A 27,246-nucleotide genomic window follows, 5' to 3' on the forward strand; every position below is an offset into this window, starting at 1 on the left:
TACCGTTACCATACTGTACTTCAATGATAATAATATGAGGTTAATATTACGAAAATACCACAAAGGATGCATTAGGACATTGGCGCAGCATATCGCCAGACGCGAAGTGGAGGGCGATGCGTGGCGCCAATGTCCGAGTGCATCCTTTGCGGTATTTTCATGATAACTTTATTGTTATACATCTTACCTTCCTGACTAGGGCATCAAATAGTCAGAATATTTACTGTTTTCGTGCAATGTCAACAATTTTTCTTCTGATTTGTAGTCTATATCTTTTTCCATGTCCTTCTGGATAGCCTGTGCATTACAAGTATATCGCATGAAACATATTCTGGCACCCAACCAGTGGGTACCTTGAACCGTTCAACAGCGAACATGCAGATACAGCTGTAAGTGGCGCCTGGAAACATTAAATGTTACGGAATGGGCGTTCTCTACGGCTTTTTTAGCATACACAAAATTCTGTCGTTCTCAGTAATAGATGTATAATACTTTACTCTTCTGTACTTCAGTGACAATACTTTACTGTACTTCAGTGACAATGCTTTACTCTACTGTACTTCAGTGACAACACTTTACTCAACTGTACTTCAGTGACAATACTGTACTTTACTGTACATCATTAACAATACTTTACTCTACTGTACTTCAGTAACAACACTTTACCCTTCTGTACTTCAGTGACAACACTTTACCCTTCTGTACTTCAGTGACAACACTTTACTCAACTGTACATCAGTGACAATACATACTCTTCTGTACTTAAGTGACAATACTTTACTCAACTGTACTTCAGTAACAATACTTTAACTTAACCATACATCAGTGACAATACTTTACTGTACTGTACTTCAGTGACAACACTTTACTCAACTGTACATCAGTGACAATACATACTCTACTGTACTTCAGTGACAATACTTTACTCTACTGTACTTCAGTGACAATACTTTACTCTACTGTACTTCAGTGACAATACTTTACTCTACTGTACTTCAGTGACAATACTTTACTCTACTGTACTTCAGTGACAACACTTTACTCTACTGTACTTCAGTGACAATACCGTACTTTACTGTACATCATTAACAATACTTTACTGTACTTAAGTGACAACACTTTACCCTTCTGTACATCAGTGACAACACTTTACCCTTCTGTACTTCAGTGACAACACTTTACTCAACTGTACATCAGTGACAATACTTTACTCTACTGTACTTCAGTGACAATACTTTACTCTACTGTACTTCAGTGACAATACTTTACTCAACTGTACATCAGTGACAATGCTTTACTGGACAAGTAGAGTCATGTTTGTACATAATATTTGTTTTGTTCTCCACAAAATATCTCAGCATACCCTTGAAATTCATTCTGATGTAATTGTTTTATATTTCTTCATGTATAAGTTCACAAATGTATTTCATGGAAATGGTATTGAGGCACCAAGCCAACGTGATTGCACTCTATCAGTGAAAATTTACCGATAAGGAAATGAACTTTGATCTTTCTTGGGAAGTGAAATAAGAATGAGAGATTTCATTCGAAGTGATAAATGTGTTGTAGGTGTAATTGATGTATCCTGTTAAATTTCACAGCATCCAAAAGAAGGCTTTAGAATGCCAAATTGAGATGTTGATGAATGAAATACAAATTACTTAGTAGTGGCAGCAGAGACTCACAAGTCCATCTAATGCAAGTTACTTGCCATTCTTAGTCCCTTGTGAGTAGAGCTGGCTGAGCTGCTTATTTACTACACTAAATTACAGCATCTGTGCAGTGACACTATAATGGAAATCTTATCATTTGTCTAATCCAGTAAAACTTCTGCGTGGTTTTGGAAAATTGGGGCTGAAATCCAACTAATAGGAGATGGTTGGAAAGTCTGATAAGTGGCACGTGATTTCACCAGACGTGCTGTCAATTTTTGGTAATCCTTGCATAGAGTGGCTGAGCTTTAGGCCATATTACAGCATGCGTTAGGTGTTCTTTTTCTGTAATTTTAAAGCATTGTAACACAATGTGAAAGACACTTTGTGAAACACACCAAAATACCATAAACACTTAAAATGCCATCTCTAGTACCAGTTCCTGTACACTCTAAATTTGGAGACGTTTGCTGAAGTCATGACCTATTGTATTGGCCAATCGCAGAAGGGCATTTTTCATGAATATTTAAATTGGTGAATGCGGAAGTGAACGTACGATTTTGCGGGAACAAGCCCATTGGCAACTTTAGATGGTACTTTTTAACCCCAGTTGACAGATATTCGGTGTCTTTCGGATGAAAATATCTCCAAAATGATCTACACTTTAAAATGGCAGCTTTGGAGGGCGGCACGTGCGAGATTTTTCTCATTACATCATTTTGAAGTTAGTCATTGAAATACGCAAATCTCCATTACACTTGCCTGCGATTTTAACGTTGACAGTTGACTCATTTTTGCGGGCGTTTAACGATTGTAGTTCTAGCTTACTTAGTTATTTCTTATATCATTCGAAGGGGCAGAAAACCAGCTTTCTAACGCTGCCTAACACGTGGGTGCCACAGAAAGGTGCGCAACGGTGCGCGGTTTTGAAAACGGGAAGCATTGTTGATCGCCGGTCGCCTGACTAGTACAGTAGTGTATTCCAGCCGTGGCCCTGATGCGTTCTTTTTCATTTTTGGTCACGATGTCGATCATCAACGGCCGGAACGACGAAGCACGGTCCGGACCGTGGACGAAGACATGAAATGACTGGCTATCCGATGGTTACATCAATTGTGAGTCCTCAGCTAAAAACGTCTGGAAGACCATGTGAAAGTGTCTTCCGTCCATTGTTTTCCTCGATAGGCGGAGTTGAGCAGTCGCGATATGCGCATGTGTCAGACCACAGACGTACGTCTCAACGTTTGCGGCGGTGTTCCGTATGAGGTTATCGACACGGTGATTGGTTTATTTTAGTCACATGGAGGTTTATGGGATATATTTTAAATGTCTCCTAATTTAGAGTGTACACGAACTGAATACATGTCATCTTTGTTTATGGCGTACTGGTACATCACTGACAGTCGGACAGAATGTGATGTAGCAGTGATATCCTTTGTACTCATGGCTTATTTCCATTTCATCAAAACTTGATGAATTTTCACTCCATTTTCATAAAGTCATTTTGAATGATGCTTTCTCTTCAGTTTACGTTTACACAGTATTATAATTTTGTTTATGGATGACCAATGTAGGCACATACAAGACGCAGAGCTTGATAAAACACTGACTGCAAGTATAGTTTTTCTGTTCAAATTCTCAACTGCTGTATGGACTATGCTTTTAACCAGATCAATACTTCGTAGTCACAAATATCAGCTATTATATTATTTCAAACTTTCGTCTTGTTATATGTCATATTTTGCAGTCCTTTCAACGGTCATCTAAATAAGATCACTGTTCTTCTAGCATTTAGTTTATTTTTAAGATATTACAAAAAAGCCTTTCTATTCATATAGGCCTATGGGAATTTTCTTTGAAATCAGAAAAGACTGTTTTTCCATTTGTTATTAATATGGCTGCTGTTGAAAGGTTCTGTGTTACTTGATGCCAGTCAGCTCAAATCAGCATAGGTACCATCATTATCATTGACACTACCATAATTTTGATATATCCCGCATCATGGTGGCTCCAATCTTTCAACTATAATCTTATCTTTAGCTGATTTTCAAATTGCTCTGTCATCTAACTGAAAATATTTTCATCTGTAGCAGATCACAGTGATTTTGAATGGATGGATTGTTGAATGTCTTATTTTCAAAATGGAGAATATTGTTTTTCTTGTGTGATTATTCCAGGGGTGGACAGAATTCTTCAGCCATGGGTAGTGGAATGTGATCCCGGAAATAATGAGCATCACATTTTGAAACTGTTTTGTTTTCCTTGGGCAGCATTTTTTCAAAATGTTATGTTTGTTTGTTAACGTGTTACTCCAAGAGTGAAATAATTATTAGTGATCCAATGCTAACTTTAACTTTGGACAAGTGCTGAAATATCTGTTTATAGTACCCTTGGCTATTATCACCATTTAGCTAGGTAGAAAAAGAAACAATTTCTTGTATACACCAGAACTTTATGCAAATAATATTTTCAAATTAAGTTATCCATTAAAATCTGACAGAGGTTTGGAACATTGCCCTTGTCAATCTTGATTTAGTATTGTGAAAGACATTTTACATTGAAGGAAAATAGCCACAATAATTTACAAGGAGAGGTTCAGCATTCAAATTATTGTGTCTTGCCATCGTGTCAAAGTAATATGCTACAGAAAACACACTTTCTGATTTTATTAAATTTTTGTCAGGCCATTCAAGGGGGTTTTCATGTATTTTAGGAGCACGGAAAATAATCGTGTTTTAATATTTAATGGCAAGTATCATAGAGATTTGTATACTTTCAGTAATGTAATCATAACCATGGCTGTATGTACACGAATTACAAGGCAACGCTTAAAAATAATCATCAATTTATCGTCTATATGTGTATGTAAATTATTCTTGTTTTTTCCAATGTCAAAAGAACATGATGCAATTGCAGAGGATTTATGAGTTCAATTAAACTAGAAACAACTCATGCGTTGTATCTTAGTGTACAGCTAGCGATATGATGCTGAGATGTAATTATAAAGCAACAAAGTGGAAAATTGAATACGTTTTTGAAAGGGAAGCATAATGTATGGTAATTGTTAACATGCTTTAGGTAAGTCTTTTGGTGGAGTCTTTAATATAGTGGTTGTTCCAGTCAGGTAAAACTGAACAAGTCACTGTTATAACAATAAAAACCAAGAAAATATACAAAAATGGCAGAATTCCATCTAGACACAAAAAGTGGACGACAACAGAGTTTCAGTGTTTTGCATGATAATGATATATTGCCTCATAATTTATTTCAAACTTCCCTGGTCACAACATAAAAGGTTTTTAAACTTGTTTACATTTAATACTCTCAAGGATTGGATCTGATACAAAAGTAAACGCTGTTGGTTCCTTGTAAGTTCAATCTGTCGGCAATACCAGCCACAGTCAAATAAAAACTCAAAGCAATCATGAAATAAAGACGTTAGGTTAATGACATGCCTGCAGTGTAAATGCAATTAATTTTGCAACTGGACATTCAAATTAAATGCATGAAATGCTTATTAATCACAAAGATGATCAATATTGCAGAAATATTGTATATTGCAAGTCATTCAAAGTGTAGGTCTTATTTGCATAAAGTGGTCATGGCTTTACCTTTGCAATGTTCAATTTCATCTAACACATCAAAAAACCAAAAGGCATGCAATCTTTGATCTCAGAATCTAATAGATTATTTCTTTTAGTAACTAAAAGCTTGGTTTATGGCCTTTCCCCCTGCCACATTGCAGTCAGTTGTGTCCTGGACTGTAAACTTGCTCCTACACGGCGATGCCCTGTAACAAGTTTTTCAGGCTTTCTAGCTGAATTTGTCATTGAATTTTCTATTGAATGGTTCAGTTGTGAAATACCCTTATGCAGTGTGTGGCTGTATAAATACATCAAGTGCATTCTCAGTTTGTTGCAGTCATTTGTTTCAAACAGGTAACAAAAATGAATGCATTGACTTTATTGACAGGTTGTGTTGTAGGTTCTTGATAAAAGCCTGCCCTGTTAAAGTTAAGTGCTAGTGATGGTTATCATTTCACTTACCGTATGAATTTCAATGTGAGTTGTACAGCATGTAATGTCCACTGTGCTTGTAAAACACAGCATGATCCATCAGGTCACATTGCAAAAGTCTGGAGATTTTCTTTGCTCAGTGGTAGGTGTTTGTCGTTTTATTCAGCACAGTGAAATCAGGTATGAGTGATGGAAGCTGAGAGATTAAATTTAGCAGAACTGTCATCAAATTTGGGTAAAAATATTGAGACTAATTGATGTGGAATAAACACCTGTCACCGCCAGGCATTTATGATTCATTCCTCCTGGGGATTTAGTGAATTTTATCAGAATGTCAATTTGGAATTTCTTTGCATACCCTTGATAGGTCTGCTTTTAGTTCTGATGGTGAAACATGACTTTTGGAAATGATACAGTAGTTAATGTTGTAATACTTAGGAACAGTGGACCACTTTGCAGTTATAGAAGTACAGATATCATGAAGACCTGAAAGCATAATGTATTCAATGAAAGGCGCAATGTTTAAACAAGTGACAAATGCTGAATAAATTGTTGTGGGTAAGAAGGCTGTAGAATCGTAGGTGGTGAGGGTTTTTGGACAACGGAGATTTTGTGGCCCTTTTATCATGTTTGAGCCATTATGGTTGTACTGGAGTATTCCATCAATAGCATGATGTGGTATTTCAGTGCCTTACTTTAAGAAGCAAATTATGCTGTTTATTCAAAACTGTGCCAATATTCATGATGTACTCGATAAATACTAATTGTTTTCATACTATAATTGCTATTCATTTTCAAATGCAGCATAAAAATTGAAATTGAGAAACGTGAGGAACAATTGTGGTTTAAAAACAATCATCATTTTTTTTCGTACAATCACAAATATTGACACAGTCATGAATCAGCAAACTGAATATACCATCAATAAATAAATAAACAGTGGAAATGAGAAAATTATTTATAGCATAAAAATGAGTATTTTCAAATACATTATAAATATTGACACAATCATGACTAATCATAATTTACTATTCATAGTAACACACTAAAACGTCTCATCATGAAATCATAAATATATCATAAATAGTGGCAGATCTGTAATAATATAATGTTCTTCATTTTTGCAATGACTGTAACTTAATGCATTGTTACCTCGATGAAATGGCATCACTCCAACAAACCTGGAAGTGTATACTTTCTTCAAGTGCAAATAAATGAAAAAGCAATCTTTGTTGGTGTTTCAAGCGAAAATACTTTTTGAAATTCAAAAATTATTTTCAATACAAATATTGCCCAAGTTGTTCCATCTTTCATTTTCTGTTTGTACGCCCGTCATTAATTGCGCAAGTGTTTTACAAAATTGTTTTATACAGAAGTTTGTACAACACGATGAAAATAGACAGGGAAAATAAAGATCCCTCCGTAGGGTTACGTGTAATAGACTGCAGACCATATGTGTGACCTTGTTGTGACCTAGCTCTTCTGTCATGGACAACCCAGCCACTACACAAATGCATTGTCAAAGTTCAACAGATCAAGCTGCGCACACAGACTTCCAAATTTGGAGTGGCAATGAACTGATGACCACATTTAATGCTGGACTCAGAATTTCACTCCTAAAGGCAGTTCAGAATCAGATAGAATAATTATCTTAAAATGTAAGGCCATCCGATATTTTGTGACCTAGGCAGCATGGAGACTGAACTGGTCCAGGTATAACTGAGTATGTAGATTTTAACACTCAATGTGGAAATATGAGGCATCCTCCCATAAATCACTCTTTGTCTTTTTCATGCCCTATCTGACATCAATCTTCATCATACTTTCAGATAGGTTTAGTGCCCATTGATGTCAGTCCATTTTTATGGCAGAGGTATGGTAAGCAACGGGTGTAAGCTATAAGTTTAATAAATGAAAACCTAGCATTCACAAGTTCACTCTATCCAACTAGAAATGTGATTTCTTTACTGCATTGGTTGATTTTTGTTTTGTTTTTGTAGCTGGCACACTGTATACATGCCAAGTCTGAATGTGTAGCTGGCACACTGCATACATGCCAAGTCTGAATGTGTAGCTGGTGCACTGTGTACATGCTAAGTCTGAATGTGTATAGCTGGCACACTGTATACATGCCAAGTCTGAATGTGTAGCTGGCACACTGCATACATGCCAAGTCTGAATGTGTAGCTGCCACACTGTGTACAAGCCAAGTCTGAATGTGTATAGCTGGCACACTGTATACATGCCAAGTCTGAATGTGTAGCTGCCACACTGTGTACAAGCCAAGTCTGAATGTGTAGCTGGCACACTGTGTACATGCCAAGTCTGAATGTGTAGCTGCCACACTGTGTACAAGCCAAGTCTGAATGTGTAGCTGACACACTGTGTACAAGCCAAGTCTGAATGTGTAGCTGGCACACTGTGTACATGCCAAGTCTGAATGTGTAGCTGGCACACTGTGTACATGCCAAGTCTGAATGTGTAGCTGGCACACTGTGTACATGCCAAGTCTGAATGTGTAGCTGGCACACTGTATACATGCCAAGTCTGAATGTGTAGCTGGCACACTGTATACATGCCAAGTCTGAATGTGGTTACACAATCTTTGTATGCTCAAGGTATTGTTAAAGGCACATGAGTTGCAACTTTTGATATTATTTTCATGATTTTATATTTAGATCAAAATTAGTTCATAGAAATGTTCTTACTCAGAGATGTTTACTCAAGTATAATTATCCACTGAATGGGACTGCATGGTGAGGTTTCAGTAAGACAAATAATAACGGGTGCCACACCTAAATGTGGCCTCCCTCATGCAACTTCATGATAAACATTTTGAATGGTGAATGTATACATTTACAACTTTACAAGCACAACATGGTGCGACCGATTGAAAGCACAGGAAAGGGATTCATTCCACTTTGACAAAATTCTCGGTCTTTCACATAATATTGCAAGATTTTAAAAATAGCAGGAAATTTACAATGAACAAAAATCTGTTCAATTTCTTGCCTATTCTGCCACAAGCAATTTGCAGATTGCAATGAATATCTGAAGAAATTGAAGGTACCTTGAGGTTGTATAAATTTCACAGAGTTACAGCTCATGGGCCTTTAAAACATTAATTTTTCAGCTTCAACCTTTTAAAGGTGTTTATTAGTAAGGTCATTCACAAAAAACTAGGATTTAGGATTGATATCCCTGTAAACTTTCTTTATCGTCAGAGATAGGACAATTCCTAACTTGAATGATGTACTAGGACATGTCTAAGAATATTTCACAAATAACTTTAAAATCCTGCATCTGTAACCTGTGGAATTTTTGTTGTACAGTAAGTTTCGGTATCAGATGACGCAAAGTCCAATAACTTTGACACAGAGTACAACACTTTAGGTGTTATTGTATGCTATTTGACATTTGACCTCACAACACCTTTTCGTCAACCCAGGTAAAAACAAGAGAAAGCTTTTACAAATTTTACAGAAAATACACATCTAAACATTCAGTACCTCATGCCAATAATTGTCAGTTCAAAACATGTGAATTTGAGTGAAATTATCATTATTATGCCGTTGAACTGCAATTTCTAGCACATGCACTATGCTGCATGGGTTGAAGTTTCATTCTGTATGCTTGGCATATGTGTTCCCAGTCTGCTCATAGTTACTGGACGCAATGCATGACGGATATCCTCAAAGCGCCATAATTTCGACTTTTTCTGGTAAAATTGGACTAAAATGGTGTATAATAATAATAATGACTTTATTGTGTAACAACACACTTCGGGAAGTGTGGTAGAGCAAGTTACAAAAACCAAACGTTACACACATAATTGGGTGAGTCTGCTGCTTGGGGAGATTTGGTAGTGCTTGAAATATTTCTTAAAATAGGAACTTTGTCTTCAATTATAAGGTTATTCACAAACTTCTGGGCTTTATGTCTTCATACATCGTACCGGCCTTTCGGTATTGTCCTCGACGCTACGTGTCTCGGACAGTACCTCAACTGCATGGTGTACTCGGACATAAAGTCCGGTATTTTGTGAATAATCTTATATCACATACAGCTAAATAACAGATTAGAATTGTCGAAAAGGAAAAAGATATTCAAAACATGTCAAAAAAGCCAGACATCAATACTTTATCCATGTGATAACAATGTAGATTGAATGTTTGGTTCATCCAGATAAACAGTTCAATGATTCAGGCAGGCCAGACAGTGTTGTGTACAAAATTTTCTGTCTGACATTTTCGTGCCAGTATGTTAGCTTCCTTTAAAATGATCAACACTATTGCCATGGCCGGGTATGATAGTGAAAGATTCAAGGAATTGTCCAACATTTACGTTGATTTCAACAAATCATGGTGTGTATGATAAAAATTTCACCATATAACAGCTTATTTAATTTTATTCACAAAAGTATCCATCTGCATATTAATGAATAGGCTTTTTATAGTATTGTGTCCTTCCACACAGTTACTACAGTCCAGCTTTCTCTTTTGATTTTCCAACATTATTATGTATTAAAGCAATTTACCTATTTTGATAAACATTGTAGCCACATGGATGAAAATGTTTTCCTGAGGCCTCCGTGCATAAGAAATTTACATTTCCTGATCAGAAGTTGAGGTGGATTGACCTTTTATGAAGCCTGTGATATGAGATTTGTAAGAGTAATTGAGTGAAAAGGATGAGTGATTGTAGAGGAAGGACTTCAATATTATAAGGCTCTTGCACCTCAATATGAAATATTTCAAATTAGAAGTAAATAAAATTCCTACATAAACGTTCATTTAGTAATTAATTGTCAAACAGCTTCTAAAGCCATAGTAATTTTACCCATCTGAATTCTCACTGACTTTTCTCAACAGGGCAACTATTCATATGTTACCAAGGCAACGCAATTGGTGTTAACAAATTTTTCGAGACACAATGTCAAATGTAATTAATTTGTTCAGTTTTCAGTCTCATTTCACTTCATATTGTTCTATTCAATATCTTGTTTATCACACAACCAATCAATCTCCTGCTTACATATTGTTCTGGATCTTGATTCCAGTTGGCCAGCTTTAATATAGTGTATTAAAATATCTTGACCTTGGTTTCAAACCAAACATGAAGGCAAGCAGTTTTAAAGAAACTGGCACTTATTTCTAGAAAAAAAACTTCCATAGAAATACACATTCCCTCCAAGTAAATACCAAAAAGACTTGCTTCTAGTGAATTATATGCACAGAAGCTTGGAGATAGGTCAAAGTGTAGCAGCGCCCTCTAGTGGTATTGCAGAGAAAGATAAATGCAACTGTCCAGCTTTCAACCAAGTAATGTAACCAGGCTTTACTTAAATATTATCTTCAAAGAGTATGGTGAAACGGGATGAATTCAGCAAATTCAAACTTACTATGTTTCATCCAATACAATGGTCAGTGTTGCCATACCGATAGGAATTTTGATAAGTCCGCCTTTCTTAAATTCTGTTGTCACTTCAAGCATTTAGACAGATCTCCCTTCTACTGTCTATACTGCAAGCGGGCAATCTTATTTTTTCAGAAAAGGTTGTCACACAGTCAATATGTTGACACATCTTTATAGAGATCTTTGGTACATTCAATTTCTATGATTGGTTTCCACATTTTCTGATGGATTTTTTAATCTTTTCTGATCATTTGATGCATTGTGATTCAGTGACCATTCCATTGAGTTTTATCATTACTTAAAAGGTAGTGTGTGAATGGTTGAAAACTGATGTTATGCCCATTTCACTATTATCAAATATGCACAGTCTTAATGGTAACATTGTGTTGGCCAACCCATTCTAAGGGCACAATTTGAGAGGGCAAGCAAGCCAATTGAATAGCAGTGGTATGTTGGCAATTTATTCAATAATCTAATCATGTGACGCCACAGACGTCTTCATCAAAATCACCTTATGCAGATAGAGCTACATTGAAACTTAATATAGTGACATGTAGGAAGCAGTTACAGGGGCTTGCCAATTGACTAAAAAACACTTTTACTATTGAGTGTTGTGATTGAAGCATAGGGTCCCAAAGGACAAGTAAAGGGAATATGCGTAATTGCCCCATAATGAGCACCTAAATTGCTTTGGTAGAAACCATTTTAGCCCAAGTGAAAGCGAAAAAAAAAAAATTGTCAGTTGAAACAAATTTGTTCAGTTGAACTAGGGGAGGTTGTTATTTCTGCATGAGTAATATCAGATTGTATAGAAGATCAAGACAAGTCCATTTCAGCTGGGGGTAGATTTGAACATAGATGTGGAATACCATTGTTAACAAATAAGAACACTCACCACAAATAATGATGTTGTAGATTTGGAACCCACAAATAATGGTGCGCACCCCCAAAACTGACACTTTCTGAGAGCAACATCATCCTGCCAGCATTTAATTACACACTCTTCCACATGAGGATGACGACTCACTTTGTCAAAGTGGCTAGTCGGCCATTAATCAGACATCCATTTTACTACAAGGTAGGATAATACAGTTTCAAAGTCTTCAGTTCTTGTCTTCCTCAGCATATATCAAATGAAAAGAATATTCTTGTGTATAGATTTATATTGATGAATATTCTGAATGGAATTTCAGAACACATGGTCGTGTTACTGTACCGGTATGAAATGCAGCCCCTTACATAATCTTGACCCAGTGCAAGATTTTAATGGGATCAGTACAGCTACAGATTTCACTGACATTACCTTGGTTTCAGTAACTGACCATGAAAGAATGAATGTCATGCAAAGTTTGTTAAAGTTTGAAAATCTTAAAGACGTGTTTCATCGTTCCAACTGCATTCATCAGAATATTGTGAAATTATTAAAGAAATGTTTTGAAGATATTTGTGTCACTGATTAAACGTTTTGAACAAATTATTCATTCATCTTGCACTAAGGTCAGCGGGAAACTGAATGAGAATTCATGCAAAGTGATGTTAATGAGGATAATAATGGTGGTAAATGTTCTAAAAATGATTTCAGGGATTTAGTTACTGCTTTTTGGGGAATTTACTGTGACACATCATCAGCTTTGTTTTATACCAAATATTTGTAAGAAAGTTCTGACATATATATTGTGTAATCATATTATTTTCCCTCAGCATTTATTGTAGATACAGTTCAATTTGAAAAAGGATTCTTTACCGATGAAACATTCAATAATAATGAAAATCTTCTTGGAAGTTGATGTAATTTGAAAATGTTATCAAGCAGCATTCCTAGGCCACATTCATTGAAGCATCTTGGTGAATTGTAAGTGACAAAGGGATGAACAGCAGTCAATTTGAAAGTCTGACAAGATGATAAATATATTTATGGAATACATTATACAGTGTTATTATAGAATGGGGATCAGTTACAATTCTTCAGATTTAGAATTTGGAAAGGTGAATTATTCTCAGAAAAAGATGTTAGATATACAAACATAAAATAATAGAAAATGCAGACAAAACAGCAAAGGAGGGGTTCAGAGGTGTTGTAATCTTATTAGAAAAATGCATTAGTGTAAGCATGCAGTTATTGTACAGAGAAAGTATAAAATTGTGAAATTGGAGCCCACTAGATTGTAAAAGCATAGTGTTTAATGTGTTTAATGGCTGCTAGAGTTCAAGGAACTAAGCCTTGCCTAATTTCTAGTGGGGATTTTTTTATCACAACACTGAAATTAAAAGCTGTCTTTGTTTTTGAATTTTGCAACTTTCAATGAATGGATAATATTCTGTGAGATAATTTTCACTGAGATAGCCTTGCGGCTTCATCTAAAATGCTGTTAATGCTAGTTCTTATTGTAGGCTGATACTGTATTATTTTCAAATTTTTCTGACTGTCATGTTTGACCACAATGTGCATAAAGCACACTACTGAGGAGGCCAATGTTATCACTGTGTCAGTCTGTGTGTCATCTGTCTGTCCATCTTTAGACCAAATTTGTTGAGTTCATAACTCAAAAATTATTACACCAAATGTAACATTTGGTACAACTTTTGGTAGGGACTATTGTATTAAATATTTCTACAAATTGGCATAAAATTCACATTTTTGTATTTCTTTGGAATTTTTTATTTTTTCCCCCCAAGCCTTTTTTTCAGGAATCACTTGTCTGATAGGTCTCAGATTTGGTTTTTAGGTTCTTCCGGATGCCGCATTACTTTATGACCAAATGATGATGAAATTTAGATATTTAACAGTTTGTCACTTTCATCAAAACATCTTATTCATAGGTCCCCAAGGGTGATTAAATATAAATTTGTGAAAATTATTATGAAAATTCTCATGTGTACATTTTCAGGGCAATTTTGCCAATATCTGGTCACAAAATCATATATTTTGTAAAATGCTAGTCAAACACTGAGCTTTCGAATTTAGTTTACAGTTTCCAAGGACTGACTGCTCCTGTTTTGTGTACTTGGTGATGAATTTGTACAATACTTTCTTATAAAATTTGGGAAAGTCTTGGTCAGTTTCCAACTCACAACCTACATTATCAAGCCACCTCGCAAAGATATCACAGTCAAAACCGCTCGGCAAAATCCCCATTTTTGAAAGAGTCGTTCAATAACTGAGCTAAGTTATTACAATTTTTTTACTGCAACATACCTGTTTTAGTTAAATATTTCCATATTTGATTTTAGGAGCTATGGACTTGTTAATTTCTAGATGAAACATTTTTGAGTATATTGTATTCTTTTTTCATCATCACCATCGCCATAACACAGGGGGGCCATGAAAGTCTTACTTTGATTATCAAGGGACATTATTTTTCCCAATGGCATAAATAAGTCTGGAAAGGACTACATTTATGTATTATGCTGTTTCTGATTACATTTCTGGATAGATTACACATGCAAGGATGTCAAAAATACCTTCATAGATGACTGTCAATGTTGCGATAAACATTTGAAAAGACATATCACTGGCTTAGACTACAAGCCGCAACAACAACCACACATGTAACACTTGACGAAATTTATTCAAATTTGTAACAGTAGTGTCCGATGTAACACACATGCAGCTAAATTTAGAAATAAATCAACAACTGTGGACGGGCCTACTATGGTTGTACAGGTAAAATTAACGAAGTTGTTGTTGTGCTCATGTTTTTTGAATAAATCTTGTGAAATGACAAAATGTTTGATGCAGCAGAGCATCCGCAAAGAACCTGAATAAACATGCAAGATTAGTGAAGTGAATGCCATCCAACTATAGTTAGTCTCTGTTTACATTATCATTAGAATATGATATTAGATTGGCAGTTGACATTTTACACAGAAAAAGATCGTTGTAAACTTCCATTTGATAATTAACTCTTTCTTGAGATGCCACAAAGTGGAATGTTATTAGGAGATTGGTTGACATATTCTTAACCAATCAAAGTTCATCCATAGATGCTGGAGGTGCTGTGGTTCAATAATGGACCTTAAGATCTTATTTGCATATGTACACCATGTGATCAATATTGTCTTCACTTGTTGTACCAAACTTTGTTCTATATTGCCTTTACTACCTGGCTCATTAGCATTATTCATCAATATCAAACATGCTGTTCAGAATTAATTTATGTTCTGAGTCGAGAGCTACAAATGACAGTTATAATAAAACAGGAGAATACGTACATGACAAGGGTGGAAGATGACAAATGGAAAAAGCTGTTACTGATACTATCATTTACTATAGGATTTATGTAATGGGCCAAGTGTATCATGATATTTGGCAATTTATGATTAAAACATGAAACAAAAGTTGGCATCAGTTTGAACTCTAGATTATCAATTTGGCATCCACCTCAACAGTGCAGCCATTTTCCCCTGGAATCTTTGATACCATGTTTACAGTGCAAAACAGAGGTAAACAATGGAGAGATTTTTCTCAAGGGTCACAAAACCATGGGAAGTTGATTGCAATGCCTCTAGAACTTCAACAAGTAAACTGTAATCTGGTAGAATGCCAATGTGTTAAAGTGAGACTTCAATTTGTATACAAGTATTAGGTTACTTAAAGATACCATGCAATGTGGTAACTTTAAACACACCATGCAGTGAGAGTTTGGTGTCTTAAAATTTCCCTCATTCTTACACACATAGATGTAAATTGTTAACTGTATTTGCAGGTTTTAACAAGTTCTCAGATAAACAATGACTTATCTAAAATTACAAGCCAGTGTTAACTTTACTAATCAGTAGTATAACTGTACACCGTTAGTAGTACATCAAGATCTAAGAATCTTGTTCACTGCTTGTAAGGGTATTTGACAATCACTCACTGTCTGCAGTTGAATCTGTCAACAATCCAGTTCCAACAAAATCTGATTGCAGTTTTTGAGCATCTAACCCCTGTAGCATTGTCACTGACATTACATGTAGCATTCAATTTTGCGATTTAGCTCACTGATCATTAAAATGGGGATTTTCTAGTTTTATGGCTGCTTCAGCCCACGCTGCAAATGGTGTTAGCAAATAATCTCTGGAGGAAAATTAAATTTAGGCTCCAACAACTGGAAAGAATGCTTAAACATGCTGTGAAGAGAGGGATAAAACACAAGAGATTCATATTTGCATTGAGACAAGGAGACATGGACAAATAACTGAGGAAAGCAATTTCAGGAAAAGAATGGGAGAAAATACACAAATAGAATTATTACGGTGAGTTAGTAGAGAAAAGTGAAAGGTAGAAAGTATATCAGAGAGAGAGAGAGAGAGAGAGAGAGAGAGAGAGAGAGAGAGATTGCTCAAGCTTGCTGGTTTTGAGATATCGATTTAGATGAGAATTTGAGATGTTCGTTCACGGCGGGCTATATGTAAGATAAATGACAAATGGATCTGTTTATACATTTCACCTCAAAACATCAACCCTCTATTCTGGTACATTTAACCTACACAGGAAATGGGCGCACAGACTTCAAATCTGAAACGGTGTCCTACTTCATCAGGGCACAAGAAAAGCCCATTCTGACTTCAGGAAATATGAAGAAAAGTTTACTTGGATGTGAAATCCATGTTGTCTTATTGTTTACATCATAAATTGGCACGATATTACAATTATAAGGCTTATTACTCGGAAGGTTTTAGCCTTACATAAATAAAAAGGAACATTATTTTTACATGAGGAACGTGACGACAGAGCCAGTTCAGTTCAAATAGGTCAAGAGAAAAAAGTTGTCAGACTGTAAGATTTGATCATCCGTGAAATAATTGTGCCCTGTGGCAAAAGCTGGATTGATCCGTAGAAGCTGAACAACTTGAAAAAAAATGTGGGTATACAAGGATTGGAAATTGTCTTATCTTGTAGATTCCTTGTTAAGTTTGGTTGTTTGATGAAGCTGTTTTCTTTTCACCAGTGAGTGACTGCTGCATATTTTTAGCTGTAAGTGTTTTCTAGAACAGATCCTCATTCTTTACTGATGTTTTTTTGTCCATACTGCACATACTACACATACTACACATACTACAATGTACTTTCTCAAAGATAAGAAAGATGATTGCTAAATACCTTGGTAGGCCAAATCTGATAGATTGGATGTTTTCAAATTCAGTTTTAATAAACTGATGTAGTTACTTCACTTACAAGAATATTCTGAACTGAAGGGTTGAATCAGAAAGGATATCGTTAGGTTTGTTTGCAGACTTTCCCTGTTTACCAAGTTTTAACACTGGTGTTTTAGTAATTTCAGGTATAAAGTACAGCCATTTTGTTGTAATTTGACCTCCAGCAAAGGTCAAATTTAGATACTAAGTCTTGCAATCTGAAATTTGTATTCTGTGAAACTGACAAATACAGACTGATAGGAAATGAGAAATCTTGATATAAGTAAAGTTATATTCACCTGTACTGATAAGGAAACATGGTTTTAGCTGTCAGGTGTATGTGATATTTGATGGAGTGTAGGCTTTGAGGCAAGGAGTGTAACCTGAGCTGTTTCTGTATTATTAGAGTTGCTACTTCAACAGACCAGGTAATAGCATCTGAAATTCCATCTAAGACAAACATAATACTGGATGTATTGGCTTACAGAGTCAGTTAATCTTGCATCGCTGTCTTTGGCACAGAGTAAATGAACTACTGGAAAAGTTGTCCATCAGTAATGTATTCATATTTATCCCATGCTGCATTTCTCAGTGACATATTAACAGTCATACCATTTCAGAAACTTGAAAATCTTTCATCTAAATGTCTTTGTTATTCTTGATATTTCATAGCTTTCCAATAATTCAGTATTTCAGAGGATAGACTATGAGTTTAAAGTGTGCAAAGCTCCCTACACAGATTGCTGCTGCCGTTTTGTTTTTTCGTTTTCATTGTGAGATATATTACTATCAGAACAATGCCATGACTAAGATGTTGATATGATATCAGTGGAATAAAAAACTTTGAAAATTACGGTACTAGAACTGTCTACCAGCCACTTGTGTACTATATTGATACATTTGCTTAATTTTTCATTTCGTTTTTAGAAATTTTCAAAAATAGCTCTACATGCCTTTAAATATGTATGTGTCTCATAATTCCCAAAGCTGTACAATGTATGCCAAGTCAGATTCAACAGAGAAATAAACCCTGCATTTCTACATAAGTAAGCAAGTAGCCATTTATCATTTGTCTGAAAGTCGAGTAAATCAGAAGGGAGACTTAAAATTTCATTTTTGTCTTCAAAATACATCAGTAGTTCTTACTTTCATAGGAAAACAAATGTGAGAAATTCAAACATGTTCATACAGGGTAGATTGTTACTGATAGACTTAATATATTGTTTGTCTGCTTGCATCAACATCTTGGTTAGAGGTAGAAGTCGATACTGAGTTACGCTTGGCTTGACTTTCAAAGCATTCTATAAAAGCTTCAAGGCGGTCTTCTAAAACCACCTTGCTAAGGTGTCACCAAGTGCCTGACATACCTAAATACACCACAATCACCCACATCTGAGGTTCTCAAAAGAATAAAATGGAGAGGACGTCAGACTTGTTTTTGCGTGTAATCATTTCAAGAAATACATTTTGATCATAATTAATAATAATAATAATAATAATAATAATAATAGTTTATTTCTCATAGGTCATGAAACAAAAAAAAAAAAAAAAAAAATGACAATACAAGACCATTTAAACCTGGCAAAATTCAATGAGAAAAAGGACTGAAAAATAGTTGCATTCCGCAACTAATCGGCTCAGCCTCACAACTCAATGTACAACAGTTTTCAAAGACTGGTATAATTTAGGTTACACTGTTCCTTTTAGAAAATTGATAAGGATGAACAATTTTAGACTCGGTATATCAGTACAGTATAAGAAAAATAATATGAATCAAAACAATACAACACTTTCTAAGAAAAGCAATACACCCTTGACAAGTTAAAGGTAAAACTAGCCTAATAAGAGATACTTTTTCAATTCACATTTGAAGAGGTGTCTTGAATGAATAGTTTTAATGTTTTCTGGAATACTGTTCCACACCACTGGACCAACAAATCTGATTGAAGTCTGGCCTAATCTACAGTTAAATTTAGGGGGATGAAGAATACTTTTATTAGGGGGATGAAGAATAATTGAATTTTACTTAATTTTTACACACCCTTCTGCTCTTCAATATATTTTTATTGATTTTTTTTTCATATTGTATGTTCAAGGTAGTATATATTTGATAGGGGCTATTGTTTTGGCAAAGAGTATCAGTTTCTGTGAATGGGCCATTACAATAGTCGCTTCTCTACCCTCTGTTGTAAATGTTAAATTAAACATTCTGTGTAATATGTAATTTATAATGTTAAAATTCAATGTTTTCATGATTACTAGTCAATCATGCTTGCTTGATAATTAATATTATGAATTTGTGGAGGGAAAATGTATTGCTATTGCAGTTAATCTTTAAACCTTAATTCAATGATGTACATAATATTTTTAACTGATAGGGTAATGAGTGTGATATTATTCTTGTCTTGGCCAACATAGTTCAGGATGCAGAAGTTGTCTAAGGCCTTCCTTTAGAGAATCCATAATATAAAATCTGAATCAGTGAAACAAAAGGTATTTCTCTAGTCACAAATGTGGATTCAGAGAATGTGATTTTCCATGTTCACTTGACATAGGTACATGAATGAGTAATGACTGTGAGGTGGGAGGGAAAACAGTGACACACATCCCTAACATGATAACGGACACCTTTGTCAACCAATTGTGATTGATATGTAAATGAAGGTGACAGGCGGTCAATTATAAACCGATTGTGAGAGAAGGATTACAATGGCGTATTTACAGGACAAGCTGTGGCCAACTTACACAAAGCATTAGTATCCAATGAATCAGTATTCCTCTGTTTTTTACCTCTCTGGAGTCAATGTGTGGACAGTTTTCAAGCACATCACTAGGACTTTTTTAGACTATCTTCCTTTGAAAAGACACTGACTCTGATAACAGAATGCATCATCATCATCTTCTATACTGTGCACAATGTCAGATGCCTCCTCCTCCTCCGCCAGGACCTCATCCAGCAGCCATACATGCACATAAACCAATGGTTGCCGTAAGTTTTACCTTTATGTATCACAATGTTGTCCCGATGTATTTCTGAACATGTCTGATTTTCACGTTCAGTCATTCAAGTCAGCTTAGCTGTACCTGAGTTGAGGTCATAGTCTGGCAATGTCGGTATTTCATGTGGTTGAAGGTGAATCCAATAGTGGCCATGGCGGTCAGTCAGCTGAACTGAACAAACAGGACTCTGAAAAACCGTCTTTATAACTTTTAAGTCAGGGAAAAAAGTGGTCAGTGCAAGACTCTGACAGAATTTTATGATAATGAGAAGTATATTTGGAGCCAGCACCGTCATTTTGGTGATAATTCATACATGAGGATGTATAGTATATTGAGATGTATGAAAACACTCATGGACACTGCTGGTATCCCTGTTTCAACAATGTAGATTTGATGTATGGGGTTGTGAGATTTAGGGATTTTACTCTGTAGCTGTCTTCATTTCATTTGTACTCACTAGCATTCCCAGGCAAGTATTCATTGAATGGCAAAGTTACAGTAAAAATACACCTCTGTCGTGTTCTTTTCTATCTCTAAAAGCATCAGGTGCATAGCATACTTAAATTGATTTATATGTGATGGGGAGGCAAATGTGAGATTAAAAATATTCTTATATTTTTTTGCTTGTGTTTTATGATAAAATATCTATGTTTGAAACTGTAAAGTTTGGGAAATTTGTTGAGTTGGACATATTCTAACACAGACAGAGTGTTTCATTTGTTATTCAAATCACATAGTAGTCATATTGTACCATGGTACTTAAATCGATATGTTCTCACTCCAAGAATTATGAATGTTAGCTATTTCAATTAGCAAGTCATCCAACCAGATTGATACACAACACTGATTGTTAGTTCTTATACAGCTGATAATCACGGCAAAGTTTATTTCACAAATAAACAGACTTAATATGTTTCCTCTTGGAATAGTAAAAAAATCACCAAGTGATTGCAAGAGAAGGAGAGTGGCTTAGATGGTCAAATTAGAAATCAGTGTGTGATTTCTTCAAACAAACTTCCTGAGAACTGAAAGTGAAGTAGATTTTTGGCAAGAAGAATATGACTCCCCGTCAGATGTTAAAATTTTGCTTTATTAACCTCAATTTTAGAACGAAGGTGATATTCTTAAAGTGCAGAAAACTACACACAGTTTTTAAGAAAAAAAGATTAAGTTTCAGAAATGTAAAGTGTAAAAAGAGAAGAGTGAATAACTGATTCTCTTTTCAGACATTATTCCCGGTAAATGTATGGTTCTGTGCATGATAAGTAAGACACAAAGGTTGATAATTGCTGGTACTTTTAGGACCATTTTCGGTAATAAGAAATGTCACAACTTTTGTAAGCAGTTTTATTCTGGTAATTAGTAAGTGAATCTGGAAAAATGTGTGTTGCAAATGTTGGGCATTAAAAGTTGTAAGACATTTGAGGTTCTGCTCACTTCTGGTTGCTGAATACCTGCCATTTGAACTCAGTCTGACTCTCAATTTGTACATTGTTATTTGAGCAGCTCTAACCATCATGACTTACTTTACCCCTTTCAATGTCAGTGAATGGAAACTGTGTATGCCACAGTCTGTTTACTCTGCTTTTCATCTGGAGTGGTTTGAGGGGAAAAATCTCACCACTGGAATTGTTGAAGCTCAGTCAAATTGGTTTGCCCAGAACCACCTTTGTTGCTGTGAGATGTGATTATGTCTGTGTTTTTCTGCGTTTTAACCCGACATTAAATTCCTCAGGGAGAAATCCTAAGACAGCATAGCAATCACGACATAGTCGGTTTAGGTCAGATAAAATGGAAGTGTTCCTTAATAAGCAAATCTTATGAAAGGTCAAAATTTGTATAGAGCTGAGAAGGCGCAAATTCTTGTTGGGCAGTTACTGACATGATTAAATTCATAGATGCTCAAAGAATTGCCATGACCAATTACTTGCTGTAAAAAACACAGCAAAAATGTGTCTGTAAAACTTTTCTGCATTTTGAGAATTTAACAAGTGAAGAATAACTACATTTAACGTGTATGAATTAATTACTAGAAGATGTGCATCCAACAAATAGTAGTAATCATATGGTCATGAGAGAGTCACAATCAGTTACTAATATTATTTTGAAATGTTGAAATTGAGAGACAGTTACATTTTTATACAATGCTGAGTAAATCAAAGACTGCCACCATAGTCAAAGTATATATTCAAAGACACTGAAAACATGGTTGTCATTGACAACTTGCTTTGGTAATTGCTGTTTTAATGAAGTTGTGTGGACATTTCATGTCATTTTGTTGAAGGACAAAAATATTATAGATGCTAAGTTGTCATTGACAACTTGCTTTGGTAATTGCTGTTTTAATGAAGTTGTGTGGACATTTCATGTCATTTTGTTGAAGGACAAAAATATTATAGATGCTAATTGAGCAATGAATAATAGAGATCTGAAAGTTAGTTATGTTACATTGAATACATAATGTTATGTCTGAATTTACAGATTTATGTGGTTTGTTCACAAAATGGCGTGCATTCTGCCATCTTTTTTTTTCTAAAGAGATAATGAGAGTCATTCCAAAATAATAATCAAATAATTTGTTCAATTTTTAGTCAATTTCAATTTTGAAAACCAACCACAGTAGAATATCTATAAACTATTGGTATCCTATCAAAAAACCATTCTAACCGTGTTGAATATCCTAGAATCGGAAATACTTGTCAGTAACCAGAATTTTCAATATTCATTCACTTTTTTAAAATGAAGTTTTGTACAGAGTTTTAATGTATTCACCATACATATGATAAAAAATCTTTTCATCTCAGATAATATAGAAAAAAATCAAAAGCTGTGTTTGTTCATGTCTGAAAACAGATTTGGACAGGATTTTTTTGTTTGATTTGTTGTATTAGGGAAACATCTAGCAAAACTTTGATTGGCCCATGCTGTGACTTAGCGCAACATGTTCCAAAAATCTGATTGGTGTGTGTTGAGACAGGATTGTTCTCAGTGCTATTACAATCTGTCAATCATTCTTTTGTCATCACCATAGCAACATGGATACTGTTTAATCTTGGTAACTACTGAAAGCTCTGAAAATTTTCTAATGAACCAATGAACAGTTAAAATACCAATGAATAGTTGACTCTAATGTATTGTTGGTTACTAGTTACCGGTACTTAAACTGATGTGCAGATATGCCAGCAATATCATGTGCATATATGCCAGCAATATCATAATTAATATTTAGACATACATTCCCAAGCCGTGCTTACTTTTTCATGTACACTACTGTTCATGCATTGAAGGTAAACTGCTCTGTTATGAAAACTTCCAGAGTAATTCTCAACCTTAATTAATATGAATTCACATATTATGTGATATTGGGTTTGCAACTATATTTAGCCTTTAAGTTTAGGATTTTATGAAATGGCGAAATACTACTTGCTCTTATTTCCTTGTCTACAATCTAGTGATTGTTTCCAGAGCTTGAAAATTAGTGGCTGTATTCTGGAGTAATGTTGTAAAAACAGTCAATTGTATCATATGCATGTACCGGTACAATATCAGATATTTACATGCAGTCAAATTTAATTCTACAATGATTCATTTTGAAATATTGAGCAACTTTTAGAGTGGTAATTAGTCCCCGCGGACGAAGTCCGGCGGGGACTTATAGATTGGGTCCCGTCTGTGCGTCCGTCCGTCCGTCCGTCCGTCCGTCCGTCCGTCATCAACAGTTTCTCAGACACTACTGAACCAATTTTGTTCAAACTTGGCACAAAGGCATAGCACTATGACCTACAGATGCACGTCGATTTATTTTGTGATATAATCTAATATGGGCGCGAGGCGGCCATTTTGTTGCGATTTTTCATGTCTTTGGACCATAACTCAGACATCCTTGAACAGATTCTGTTCAAACTTGGCACAAAGGCATAAACACTATGGCTTTCATATCCATGTCAAATTATTTCACGATACGATCCAATATGGGCGCGAGGCGGCCATTTTGTTGCGATTTTTCATGTCTTTGGACCATAACTCAGACATCCTTGAACAGATTCTGTTCAAACTTGGCACAAAGGCATAACACTATGGCCTACATATGCATGTCGAATTATATTGCGATACCATTCAATATGGCCGCGAGGCGGCCATTTTGTTTGCGATTTTTCGTGTCTTTGAACCATAACTCAAACATCCTTGAACCAATTCTGTTCAAACTTGGCACAAAGGCATAACACTATGGCCTACATATGCATGTCGAATTATATTGCGATATGATCCAATATGGGCGTGAGGCGGCCATTTTGTTGCGATTTTTCATGTCTTTGGACCATAACTCAGACATCCTTGAACTGATTCTATTCAAATTTGGCACAAAAGCAAAACATTATGCCCTTCATATGAACACTAATTTATTTCGTGATATGATCCAATATGGCCGACAGTTGGTCATTTTTTTGCGATTTTTTTCATGTCTTTGAACTATAACTCAAACATCCTTGAACCGATTTTGTTCAAACTTGGCACAAAGGCAAAGCACTATGGCATACATGTGCATGTATCAATTAACCTTGCGATAGGATCCAATATGGCTGCAGAACTGCCATTTTGTTGGAATTTTGCATGTCTTTGAAGCGTAATTCAAAGGTCATTACACCTATTTTGTCCAAACTTGGCACAAAGATCAAGCACTATGGCATACATATACATGCCAATTTACTTTGTGACATGTTCCAATATGTCTGCCAGATTGTCATTTTTTTCCAATATCGCTGTCAGATGGTCATTTTTGGATTTTTTCATGTCTTTGAGGTTTAATCATATGCAAATATTCCTTAACCAATGTTGTTGAGACTTGGTACAACGATAAAGTACTATGGCATACATATGCATGTCTACTAATTTTGTGCTATGATCCATATGGTCAATAGACAGCCATTTAATTTCAATTTTGGTGTGATTTTTTTATGTCTTTGAAACATAAACATAGGTCACTGTCCCTCGATGGACTGATTTTGTTCAAACGTGATACGAAGATAAAATACAATGGCTGCATTCTTGTGCACATTAATTTGTTTCATTATATGATCCGAAATGGCTGATTTAATAACATACTCTGTCCCATACCATTTCGAAAATTCCACCAAACCATGTTTATAGTATGTGCCGTCATGACACTAGAGGCAGTGAGGGCATCGTTATGTGTGATGTAATCAAAAGTTCCTTCAGTGGTCATTACTGGCAGAGATGAGTAATTTATTGAACGTTCCTCTGATTACTTTATTATGCAAGTCACAGGCCTGATGCACCCGTTGCATCAATGTCATTCCACAGCTACCTAGACCACAGCTACCTGGACACCAAAGATTATAACAAAATGTACAAGCGGGGACTGTGTCATCAACGATGACTTGTATTAAAAGATATTTTGTAAATCAGTACTTTCCTTTCTGCCTGAAAATTACACGTTGTAGAGCTTGATACAAATGTTTATGAAGAATTTTATATAGGTAGCAGGTTGTACATTTCTATGACGCATTGGGAGATTAAAAATGACAAAATACATGTAAAATTCATGCATAATACACACATTGATATAGGTTACAAGCTGTCACAAGATGAAAGTGGCCATTTTGCAATATTTGTGTTGTGTTACCCTCGATATCAGTGTGGCCTGTAAACAAAATGGATGAATTTTGTTCGTATGGGTAAAAACTCTGAGGATGGATAGAGGAAACTGTGTCCTTCAGTGTGAATGAACAGCAAATGCGTGTTAATTTTCAATGTTAGATGAATTCATAAAAGGCTTGTTAAAGGTGACATATTAATAGCTGTGTTACAGCAAGACATTTGCATAATGCCTGCCACAATATGGTACTCACTGTATTTAACAACACAACAGCTGTTTCCACTTAGAACAACCAATTCCAAAATAGACAAAAACAAAAGTGAAAACCTTTTTCAGTGTCAGAAATATCATTTCCTAAAATGGCTTAGTAGATTGTTGTCTCCGTGGGCTTGTTATTCACTTCTAACGAAAGTACAATGTGTGCCAACCAATGCAAAGGGCATCACAGTCATGTGACACAGTTTGACCAATCACAGTTATACAGGCTGGATGGGATCATCTTGCCCATTCAGTACACCTGCAAATTATTTGTGATAATGTGAAGCGTTAACATATCTGTCCAGTTGCAATGGAGCAGACAGGACATCATTGACTCACGTTTGGCAACTGTAGATAAGATTACCTGTGGACATTTGCATGTAGTCCAGAATTTGTTTGTGGTTATAGATCTTGCTGGTTGCTTTTACATGTAAAACTCTTTCTTTCCAACCAGATTTACTTTTCCTGATGTTCTATATTGTAAGTTCATAGTGTTGATGATTTATGTTGACTTTATCATCTGGTACCATGGTAGCATTTGGGAAATAATCATGTTAACAGTTTTTTTAAAGAGATTGTTCCTGTTCCACAGAAATAATGAAAACTTTTTCTGGTGCTTTGATATCTTTTTATTCAAGTGTGGATGAATTGCATCCTACAGCCTGCATAGTCTGTTTGCTATAGTGCCTATGTAACCCTAAATTCAGGTTATTTCCAAGGTTACATGGTTGTTGTACAATTGTTTGAATTAATACAGAATTTGTATCTCATATGTTTCATTACAGCATCCAATACACATGGCAGGACAGCCCCAATTGACGCCTGCACCAGCATACCCACCACAACAGTACCCACAAAATGGTCTGGACTATCCACAACAGGGTCAACCTGCCTATGTAGCCCCACCTCAAACACCAAGCCAGGCAGAACAGCCAGCGTACAGCCAACCGCCACCACAAGAAGTACAGCCAGTACCATACAGCCAAGCACAAGCTGAGCAGACAGCGTATGTGACTCAACCACCACCTCCACAGGGTAGTACAGCTACTGACCAAACAACTCAACCAGCCTATGTCCAACAAACAGTAAGTTCCATACTTTCAGAACAAAATTAATTGTACATATGAACATTCTGGTACGAATACCAGGTTTTGCAACATTATATATA

General features: G+C 35.6%; 1 protein-coding gene across 19 annotated transcripts in view; it reads left to right on the forward strand.

Annotated features, from left to right (window-relative positions):
• The window catches only part of LOC139152140 (RNA binding protein fox-1 homolog 3-like), a 109,475-nt gene that overhangs the window by 61,143 nt on the left and 21,086 nt on the right, over positions 1 to 27,246 (forward strand). For 14 of the 19 annotated variants that reach the window (XR_011556568.1, XR_011556570.1, XR_011556571.1 and 11 more), the window contains one exon: positions 26,864 to 27,163. Coding sequence is in view for 6 of the 19 variants with exons in the window: in XM_070725237.1 (XP_070581338.1) it covers positions 26,864 to 27,163 (300 nt within the window). In the remaining 13 variants the exon portion in view is untranslated. Of the gene's footprint in view, positions 1 to 19,880; positions 20,193 to 26,341; positions 26,559 to 26,863; positions 27,164 to 27,246 lie in introns of those variants that run through there. The other 5 variants (XR_011556578.1, XM_070725239.1, XR_011556572.1 and 2 more) reach the window with 4 other exon arrangements.

This window comes from Ptychodera flava, chromosome 15 (genome assembly GCF_041260155.1).
Source record: "Ptychodera flava strain L36383 chromosome 15, AS_Pfla_20210202, whole genome shotgun sequence".
NCBI classification, from domain to species: Eukaryota; Metazoa; Hemichordata; class Enteropneusta; family Ptychoderidae; genus Ptychodera; species Ptychodera flava.